This window comes from Lolium rigidum, chromosome 2, assembly GCF_022539505.1.
Source record: "Lolium rigidum isolate FL_2022 chromosome 2, APGP_CSIRO_Lrig_0.1, whole genome shotgun sequence".
NCBI lineage: Eukaryota > Viridiplantae > Streptophyta > Magnoliopsida > Poales > Poaceae > Lolium > Lolium rigidum.
The window spans coordinates 10,761,897-10,772,890 of NC_061509.1; the positions used below are offsets into that span (position 1 = coordinate 10,761,897).

The following is a 10,994-nucleotide window of genomic DNA, read 5'->3' on the forward strand; positions in this document are numbered from 1 at the left end:
TGCTGGATGGCGGTCTATGTACTTTGTCGTAATGCCCGATTAAATCTCACTATATTTATCATATCATGTATATGCATTGTTATGCCCTTTTCTATTTGTCAATTGCCCGACTGTAATTTGTTCACCCAACATGCTTTTATCTTATGGGAGAGACACCTCTAGTGAACTGTGGACCCCGGTCATATTCTTTACATCGCATACAATCTACTGCAATACTTGTTTTACTGTTTTCTTCACAAACAATCATCTTCCACACGATACGGTTAATCCTTTGTTACAGCAAGCCGGTGAGATTGACAACCTCACTGTTTCGTTGGGGCAAAGTACTTTGGTTGTGTTGTGCAGGTTCCACGTTGGCGCCGGAATCCCTGGTGTTGCGCCGCATCACATTTCGCCACCATCAACCTTCAACGTGCTTCTTGGCTCCTCCTGGTTCGATTAAACCTTGGTTTCTTTCCGAGGGAAAACTTGCCACTGTGCGCATCATACCTTCCTCTTGGGGTTCCCAACGGACGTGTACATCTACGAGCATCAAGCATCATCACTACAAGAAAGGTTCGATTAATCAAGTAATCAAAAGAATTTGAAAAAGTCAAGAAAGTTGGAAATAGTAAGAAGAAAAGCACTTACAAATCAAGGAGGTCATCTTCGTCGGCAAAACCGCCGATTGATCTCTTCATAGGAGAAGCCCTGGTCTCCTCCGCAGCTGCATTAACAAAGGTACTGTGATCAGCGTCATCATTGCGCACTGATCCCTCTGTGTCGCAAGTATCACCGGCTGATGGGGGGAGATTGGCATGGGCAGTTTCAGAATCTATCGGGTCATCATGCTCGATTGACGGGCTTGTATGCTCGATGGTACGAGAGTCAACAGGTTCTGAAGAGCCTCTTCCTTCGGAAGCATCATTTGGCAAGTTATGTAAATCCTCGGAGGCTGCGAAGGTCTGTCGAAGGGAAAAGTAAGTGAGAATAACAGTAATATATGTCGATAGCAGCATAACATGAGTTTGAGGAGGAAAATTACCACTGGTGGTGGATGATCGGCATCAAAAGGAATATACGGAGATGTCAGTGGAATCAAATCCTCTTGACTAAAGAAAGTGAGGCGACAGACTTCATCGAGCAGTTCTTTTTCTGATAATTCGGCAGCATTAATTCTAGTTTCATCTTTTGGACCTGAGTACAACCACATTGGGCGAACCCTAGCCATGACTGGTTGGACTCGACGTTTCAGAAACACTGCCGCTACTTTTGTGCCGACCATGGTTTGCCCGTCAGCCTCCTTGATCCGAAGGATTCTGGCAAATAATTCATCGGCTGCTATTTTTTCGTCGGGAGAAAGAGCGTTCTTCCAGGAATTCTTAGGCTTGGCCTCAAGGACGTCGACGAAGCAAGGGAGCTGGCATTCGGGTGATGAAGAATCCTTGATATAGAACCACTTCAATCTCCACCCTTGCACGGACTCTCTCATCGGAAAATTGAAGTAATTGACATCCGAACGAGCTACGAAGCCTACTCCTCTGATGACAAAGGATCCATTGCTACTGTTGTATCTCTTCACATAGAAGATCTTCTTCCACATGCCAAAATGGGGCTCAACGCCCAGATATGCTTCGCAGAGGGTAATGAACACAGCAACGTGAAGGATCGAGTGAGTTGCCACAGTTGGATTTCGTAAGTTCGCAGGAGATGGATGAGGAATTCGTGAACAGGAAGTGAAAGGCCTCGGTACAAGAACGACAGGAACATCACGGTAAAGCCGGCAGGAGGGTTAGGTCGAGAAATCGCACCTAGAAAGATTACGTTCCCCTCATCGGAGGAGATCAGTCCCAGGCTTCGGGATCTCTTTTCGTCACGCTTGGTGACGGTCGAGGCGGTCCAATCACCAGGCTTGGCTGCTGAGCTCGGTGGCGCCGGCGGCGCCGGAGCTGGGGGAGGAGCGCTGGGGGCGCCCTCTTTCGGAAGAATCGAAGAAGGTTTGGCGGCGGCACCGCCGCTCGTGGAGCTGGCGGCGGCACTAGGGTTTTTCTTCTTCACCATTGCGAGATCTGGAGAAATTGGAAGACAGTGGTGGCGGCGCGAACAGTTGCGGACACGAGAGGAACAAGAACGGCGAAGGAGACGAATGAAGGAGAATGAAAAGGATTTTTTATCTCTTGGGGAACTTAAGGAAGGTTCCGGGCCTTTCTCCAGTTAATGATTGCGGAAATCGATGAGGTGCCTCGTTAACCGTGTAAAGAGGAGCAGAAATCGCTTGAAAACAGGGCTGGCAGGTCGTGTCTTATCAGTCAAAATCAAGGGGACAGAAAAACGTCATCAATGACGTCATGGAGAATGATTGTATACGAAGAGATAAGAAAGGATCGGGTGATCGATTTGAGCCTATGCGCGGATTGCAAGCATCCACACTTAGGCTCGGGGGCTACTCCCATCGGGAGCGCTGCCGCGCACCCGACAGAGTGTGGATTCGAAGGAAATATTTGATTCAAGTCTGCGCTCAGGCGTAAAACGCCCGTGCACAGACTCGGGGGCTACTCCCATCGGGAGCGCCGGACGCGCACCCGACAGAACTTTTTTCGCACTCCAAGATCATGCCCGGGGACTTGATTCTGTGTAGGGTAACGTTGTTTTGCCACCGGCAGTTAACCAACAAAAGTTGGGCACGTTATTCGGTATTCCTTGCATAAAGAAAATGTATCGGATGGTCTACAAAGACTTGCAGGAAAAATTTCGGCAGAAGAAGATGTTCGAGTGGTACAACTTGAGTCTACGCACGGATTGCAAGCATCCGTACCTAGACTCGGGGGCTACTCCCATCGGGAGCGCTGCCGCGCAACCGATAGAAGACAGAAGGAAAGCAAGAATGATCAAGGAGAAGAACTTCGGAAGAAAATATGCTTCAGTCTCTACCCGAACTATGTTCGGCTAGACACTCGGGGGCTACTGACGTGGGCATTACCCTTCGGGTAACCGATATTGCTCTACCCTATACGGTCCAGGTGGAGGCCCATGAAGGTACCCGAAGGGAAGATGGGCCACTAGGACGGTGCGGCGGAATATTACTTGAAGCACAAGACACGGAAGAAGCCGAACAAGGAAAGATTAGAGATAGATCTATTGTAATCCTACTCATACTCGACTTGACCTCTCGGGACCTGGCCACCTATATAAAGGCCAGGAGAGGGGCTATCGAGGGACACGATCAATCTTAGCGATCTTAGCCAACAGAAGCTTAGAACTAGGTTACCCTAGCGATTAGCTATCTCGACGAGGTCACAGCTGAACTATTCGGCACCCCATTGTAACACCGTTTTCATCATAATTAAGAACAGACAAGCAGGACGTAAGGGTTTTACCTCATCGAGGGCCCCGAACCTGGGTAAATCGCTCCCCCCGTTTGTCTGTGTACCGATGTCTCGTATCAGCTTGCAGGATTCCATCAACCCTAAGTCCCAATCGGAGGACATTGTCGAGGAACACCCCCGACATCTGGAGTCCTGTCAGCACCACCACCACCACGGTCGCATGAGAGGGGAGCATCCAGACCGAAACTGCCCAGATCTCGTGAGCAGCATCAGAGCTTTATTGGAGAGGCTGCCAGAGTTCCGACACCGCCCGCCTCCGTCTCCGACCACCGGAGCACCACGAGCAGCATCAGAGCCACTGCATGCTGCAGGGAGCAGCTCAAGCTCCACCGCCGCCACCTCACTATGGGCATGATGCCAAGATCCTTGAGGGTAAACGAGGAAATCTAGACAAGGACTAAGCCTAAACTAACCCTAATCTACTATGGCGCATCACCGCAACCAACTCCGGCCGGCTATTCCAACGGAGCAGCCTTGGATTGGCCCGGACAAAGGAAGGTGGCGACCAGGGAACTGTAGCGTAGCTAGAGGGAGAAAGGGGGAATACTATGCTCTCTACTACTCTCTCCATGCTGGTTGGGACTGGTTTGAGCCTATCAGAGGATCTGGCGTCTAGGGGAGTACGACTATCTGGGAAGGTCGAACTTGTTAGGGCATGTCCAACGGACCGACGCATTTCGGACGTCCAAAATGTCCGCTTGTGTTCATTTGCGTCGGCCAGTGGACGACATACGGCCCAGGATGACCGTTTGCGTCAGGGGTATCCCGAGCGGTGCAGACGCATTTTTTTAGCGGAGATAGCGTCAAGGTCATTAATGGCGGTTTAACGTCCTGTCGAGGCCTGCCACCGGCGATTACCTGTTCCCACACGACGACGATCATTCCCGCGTTTGCCCAACACATTGGCGCGTTTCGCCGGCGTTTCGCGCGCGTGGGAAACGACCTGCGCGGCAACGCCGTTTCCCACCCCGCCGTGGCGATATATGGTGGACACCGGCGGGGGTGACGGGCACACCTCAAGCTAAACCCTAGCATCCATCCATGGCCAAGCACATCCTTAGCTGGGATCAGGTTGTTTAGATGTGCCGCCAAGCCCACCCGGAGGAGCACGAGCAGCTCGTCGCTGATGCGTTTTAGGCCGAGCAGCTGGACCTTGAGGCGACGAAGGCAGAGGTTGCGGAGGTTGCGGAGGCGGTAGAGCACGCGCTAGGGCGTCAGCGCCTCGCGATGGCCAGGGCGGAAATCACCGACGCCAGGGCGGCGCTCGCGGCGACGCGGACGGAGATGGCGGCCCCACTCGCGGACGGCGTCATCCACGACATCGCCACCGCTGACGACGACGATGTACCTGGCCTCTTCAAATGCACTGGCGACCAGCAGGTTCTGCTCGCGTCCTTCGAGACCCTAGCTGGGGACGCCCTGCGCCGTCAGGCTTGGGCAGCGGAGGAGGAAGCCCACAGCTATGCAGTCGCCATGGCTCGGGGGTACATGTGCTCCGACCTGGATTCGCTCGGGCGGAGGGGCCCTTCTCCCGCGCGGGCCGAGCATGAGAATCGGGAGCTGGCGGACGTCATCGCCGCCAGGGACGATGCGGTGGCGGCGGCTGGCCCACTACCACGCCCAGATGGCGGCGTTGTAGGCGGCTGAGGTGGCCCAGGCGGAGGAGGCTGCGGCCCAGGCGGCGGCGGAGGCGGACGCGGTGGCCAAGAGAGTTCTGTGGGACTCCTCTCTGGCCGAGACCCTCGAACGCCGCAGGCGGGAAGACGAGGTGTCCCATGTGCGGCGTGCGCGGCGTGCGTGAAGCACTCACGCTTCGACGACGGTGCCGGCCCCTCCGGGGGCCAATAGTAGGTAGCTGCGAGTAACCCCGGCCGTGGTAGGTCGCGCGACGGCGGGTCGGCACAGCCGTTGTAGTTTTAGGTTAACTCAACTATTTATCTCTGTAAAGATGGTCCTTTAAGCCAATCAATTATAATGAAGGAATATTTCGCTTACCTAGTCACTACCTACCAGGCCCGGATGCAACCAACGTGGTCACTTTGCGCGACCGCCCAGTGTCCACGGAGACGCAAGCCTAACGCATATTTTGGCCATGCTTGCGTCACCGCGGACGGCGCGGTCACTTTACATCGCCTCCCTGGAGCACGGCCTAGACACATTTTCGGTGGTAACGCCATGTACGTACTGCCGTTCAGGTACTGCTCAGTTCAGTTGACAATTTGACAATGAAAGTCTTCCGGGCATTTTTTTTTTCATTTTCTCGTCCCCTCGAGGCGACGGGAGGGGAAAACCCTAGCTGCCGCCCGAGCCGCCCCACCAACCTCTCCACCCCTCTTCCCCGTCACCACTAGACCGGGATTCGTCCGGGCAAAGCCTGCTCGTTGCCGGCAGCGGGGGAGTGCTCTACGACGTGGGATGCTATCCCTTTTTTTTCAAGCGATCTCGACGAGATAAAATTTCCATTACGAAGCATAACGAAAATAGCGTACCACAAAAGCAAAGGAGAAAGGGGGACACATGGGATGCTACCCCATGGAGGATGTGGTGCGCGTTGGGTATCACAGCGGCGAGGCTTCCCAGCGGCGCGGCGGACGGTGGCTTCGTGGTCTCAAACACTGCCCGTCAACTACCATCGTGTGATCGTGGTGTGGCGTTCAGCCCGATCTAGCACGGCGGCGCAGTGGCGGCGGTGCAGCATGGGGGCGCGTAGCTCGTGGCGGTCTAGGCCCGTATGGGCCGAAAGGGCTGTGGCGGCTGCGCCCGTGGCTGCCTTGCGGTTGGCCCTATCTCTTCGACTAGTGTTGATCGTCGCCTGACGAGCGTGGTGGCTAAGGTTGCCTCGATCTACTGGCCTTTTTTGGTGGGTCAGGCGGTCTGGATGGCCAGTTGCATGGTGTCGCGGCCAAATAAACGTAGAGGTCCTAGGGTTTCTCTTGCGACAAGATGAAGATCTGCCTGATGCCTATCATCCTTGATCTAGATGGAGTGTCGCGTTTCGGGTGGATTCGCTCATGCGCACCCATGTTTTTTCCGACCATTTGGTTCAGGAGAGAGAGGCGTGAAGCTCTACTATCTATCGCCTGCATGGGACATGTTTGGTTCTATGGTGAAGTCAGAAGCAGGGAATATCATGGAACTCGAGATTGGAGGACTAGTAATGGTGATTTGAGCCTTTGCATCGACGAGTAACTTTCTTGGAGTTTCGGGATTCATAGTAGAGGTATGTAAGCAGGGGCGAGAACACAATTGAAGTTTAGAGCCTTACCTTTCAGGGTGAAAATCCAAAGCTTCGTCTTAATTAGTTGTGTCTCGCAATGGCTTTGTTGAAGGTATTGTTTTGAGAGCAGAAACTATATCTTCAGGGTGAAAATCCAAGATCTACGATTGGACGATGGTGGTACTTGTGCATTGTTTCCTTGTTGGAGACGTTGTTTTTGAAGAACTTGGATTTCAGGTGTTCTCTTGGTGGTGGTTGTGCTGTAGCTGCGGGGCCTGCAACACTGTAGCGGACTTTTCCTCTCTTTTAGTTTTTTTTTTAGCTATGTATGTCCGTGATGCCATTAGGATATTGCGTTGTTGCATAAGCTGGATGAAATTGGTATCTTCACGATATTAATAGATTTCCTTTATCGAAAAAAACTGCTTATATTACTCCACCGGGAGTGACTTGTCATATTGTGAAAGTTACTGTTCCATGTTTTCAAATCTGGGAGAGTCCAAGTAGAGCTAGTTTTGAGGGAAAATTGATCCCTCGCACGTGGAGTTAACTTGTTACATGTCTTTAATTTTCTTCGGCAATAGGAAGGTTTTTTTAAAATAATACTCCCTTCATTTGGAGATAAAACTTTGACTACTAATTTAATTAACAAAATATAAGATATATATCATAAAAATTATACTATTGAAAACTTCTTTTGAATATGAATTCAATGGTATAATTTTTGTGGCATATATCACATATTTTGTTGACCAAATTTAGTCAAAGTTTTTCTCAAAATGCGTAATACCCCTGTAAACCGGTATGGAGGTAGTAGGAGGAACACCGTGCGGTGGAGGGGACAAATCGTCTACAACAGACACCTGCGAGGACGGTTGAAGCAACGCGTTGGTCGTCTACAACAGACACCGCGCGGTGGAGGGGACAAATCGTCTACAATAGACACCTGCGAGGATGGTTGAAGCAACGCGTTGGTCGTCACTTCAGATTGCTCACGCGGGCATCTTGCTTGGATGACAAGGTAGTGATTGCATCAAATATAATCCCTCCTTTTATAAAAGGATTAGATACTTGTTTAAAATTAAATATATATATACACTAAAGAGTGTCAAGATACATCTAAATGTAGATAAACTTGCGACATTCTTTTATAAATAGAGGTAGTACAAGAATGAGAGGTGTTTTTTTGTTTTTTGAAGAATGGGAGGTGTTGATGCAAATCAATTTACGCACCAGATCTACTTGATGGCAATCTTGGTAATACTCAGCAGTTTTTTCGGTGATTATGCTCACTCGGCTTGCTTTAACTGGAATAGACCTGATGTATTTTTAGATGGCGAGCAACTTCACGTCACATTGTACTAACTTGTAATGATGAATGACGATGGGAATAGAACTACTACTTATGACCAATGTTGCAAACTAGCTTTCAAAAAGAATTATATTTCGAAACAGAGGATTTACTTACTAGCTTGATCGCTTCTGTGTACACCCAAATGAATGAGGGCATGTTATGTTAGTTGTGGATAGTTCATCTTTAAAAGATTTCTTAGTTAATCTACTCTTGGCTATGATTAATGATTATGAGGGTGAATGTCCTAACTATCACACTCTGTCATAGCAAAGAGATGATCAACTGATGCTGATTGTTTAGGAATTTTAGTGTATCTTGATAATTTTACTGGGTTCTGGATTATCACTTGTGGAATCAACCGATTTTTATTTTTTTTAGATGGCCATGATCCGAATTACTCCCGCCGTTCATAAAAGGATATCGAAAGTTTCTCTAATTTTTTATGTGTCTATACTAAAAAAGTGTCTTGATACATCGGAACTTAGATGAACTTTTTTATGGGTGGGTGGGGTGGGTGGGGGTAGTATTTTGTTTGCATAGCAAATGCCAAGATGCGCCAGGCAGCCTACACCTTCTAAGCTCGTGTATGGCCCTTTTGGTCATAGCTGTAGTTGCACAGCATTGAAGAAGGTTCAGAACTTTGCAAAGAGCATTGTCATGTTCTACCTGCCATTGGTCACGACTCACGATAGATAATCAATAGACTTCATTTGGCGGAGCATTGTAAGGTGAGTCCAAACCAAGTTATATATATCATCTGGCACGGATAGCAAACATTATACGATCGAGGACCACTACTCCACCAGGCTAACTAGTGATGCAAAATGATTTGCCGAGAAAATGATACGAAGTGGTAGAGATGGTTTTGCAAACATGAATGTTGACCGTAGGCAGTGCAATGGGGGGAGACAAAGCCACAAAGGTGGGGCTTGAGAGATGCCAAGAATTCAATGATCACGTCGCGCCCGAGATCTCGTCCGTGGAATTGAGGGAGACACTGGTGGGTCCACATCAGAGATATGAGCTCAGTTTAGGATCCGAGAGATTAGACCTGCTAGTGACTTGATGGTTGATCCCAGAATTGTTACCGTCCATCCATCGTACCTTTTTTGTTGTTGACATATGCACAACTTGAATTTTCCAAAGTGTTATATTCAGTTCCACCGAGCGGTTCAAGAAGTTTAGTTTGACGTAACATAAATTGAGTAAAAGGAGCAACTAATTTACTTATCTCTCTTGCAATACTTATGTATGGGGGAATCTTTTTTTTTCCGAGAGTACGCGAACGCGTGCCTTAATGATATAGAAGGCAGAAATATTTACAAAACATGGTCACCATTGCGAACATTAGAGTCTCCAAGAAAACAGAAGGCTACTCTCTCGCGACAATTCCCCTACATGATCAAGGTTCCTCATTTTACATAATTCCAGACATGATCAAGGTTCTCGTCCCTGGATAACAGGAGAAAAACAATTGATTGATCCGGGCCATGGAAGTGCAAGTTCTTGCCTACCAGCAGATGATAGCTAGTAAAAATAATTGTGTGTTAAATTAAGGTTTGTTAATATTGGCATCAGTGTTAAACATTACCAGAGAAAAAAAAACTACAGCAGTCTGAAAATTTTGCTGAGCTAGGGAAGTATTTACAACCGAATTGGAACAACTGCAAGTTCCAGTGTGACAGCTCACAGGCCTACTCCTGATCCTCATATTGCTATGCTGAAAATGAAGCTGCCTTCCCGTTTCCTTCGGCAAGAATCTCAGCCAAGCCATTGCCCAAAGTCAAATCCTGCATACATAGTACAAATAAATTATAAGCCTAGTTGAGACATTGCAAATTAATTAATCAGTTCCAGGGCTTCCATCTATCTTCCATATTATCGGTTGGTTAGGTTTAACCGAGGATGGTGTGTGGCAAAACTTGTTGAAAGGGAAGTATGTAGGCTCAAAAGCGATTTCTCAGGTTTTTTAGAAACCCGGAGATTCACACTTTTGGGCTGGCATCATGGCAATTAAGAAGCACTTCTTCCCATACGGGTCTTTCTCCATTAAGCATGGATCGGAGATACGTTCTGGGAGAATAAGTGGTTGGGTGTAACAATATCTAGCTTTGTACAGGATTATACGTCATAAGAATGTTACTCTTCAAGGGGTGATGGAAACTTCTCAACCATCTATGACATCCAGGCGTGATGTAGTCGGTCCCTGATTAACCTCTTGGAACGAATTGCTACAGAGATTAGCTTCTATCCAACTGATTCAAGTGAAAGATATAATCTGCTAGGAACTCTCCAAAAATGGCATATTCTCGGTAAGACCCATGTATGAGGCGTTAATAGAACCTATCCAACCGGTTTATAACAATAAAACCATTTGGAAACTGAGGATGCCATTAAAAAAGAAGGTTTTTGCTTGGTACCTACGCCGTGGTGTTATCTTCACCAAAGATAACCTTGGAAAATGAAACTAGCATGGTTGTGAGAAATGTGTTTTATGTTACGAAGACGAGACAATTAAACATCTCTTCTTCCCTGGTTCGCTAAAGCTATATGGTCAATCATTCAGATAGGATCTAACTTACACCCTTCCTGAAGCATTGCAAATATTTTTGGCAATTGGCTAAATGGGGTAGAGGTTAGGTTTAGGAATCTTATCATGGTGGGGGCGATAGCCGTTATATGGTCGTTGTGGCTATGTAGAAGTAACAAGGTCTTTAATGACAAAAACTCTTCTCTTATGCGGGTAATTTATTTGTCTACGGCTACGCTCCGTTCATGGTTGCCGCTTCAACGCTTGGAGGACCGCAATCTCTTTACGGAGGTGTCTACACAATTGGAGAATTCGGCCAAAGAGTTTATTATCCAACATGAGTGGTTGCATAGTCTGAGGATAGCAGCTCCTACACGAGGATGTGCTTTTTCATTCTAGTGACCTCTTTTGTTATGAACAATGTGTTACTGTAACCTTCTTGAACGGCTGTGTGCATCCTAACTATGCAGAGGCAGACTGTATTACATCAAACCTTTTGAGTAATAAAGCGCCCTTTTTCGAAAAAAA

General features: G+C 48.3%; 1 protein-coding gene across 1 annotated transcript in view; it reads left to right on the forward strand.

Annotated features, from left to right (window-relative positions):
- The first annotated feature begins 4,592 nt into the window (after window positions 1-4,592).
- LOC124689202 overlaps window positions 4,593-10,994 on the forward strand; it is a 22,002-nt gene continuing 15,600 nt past the window's right edge. Inside the window, exon 1 of the mRNA XM_047222764.1 lies at window positions 4,593-4,745. Within this exon, the coding sequence (XP_047078720.1) occupies window positions 4,593-4,745 (153 nt within the window). The remainder of the gene's footprint in view (window positions 4,746-10,994) is intronic.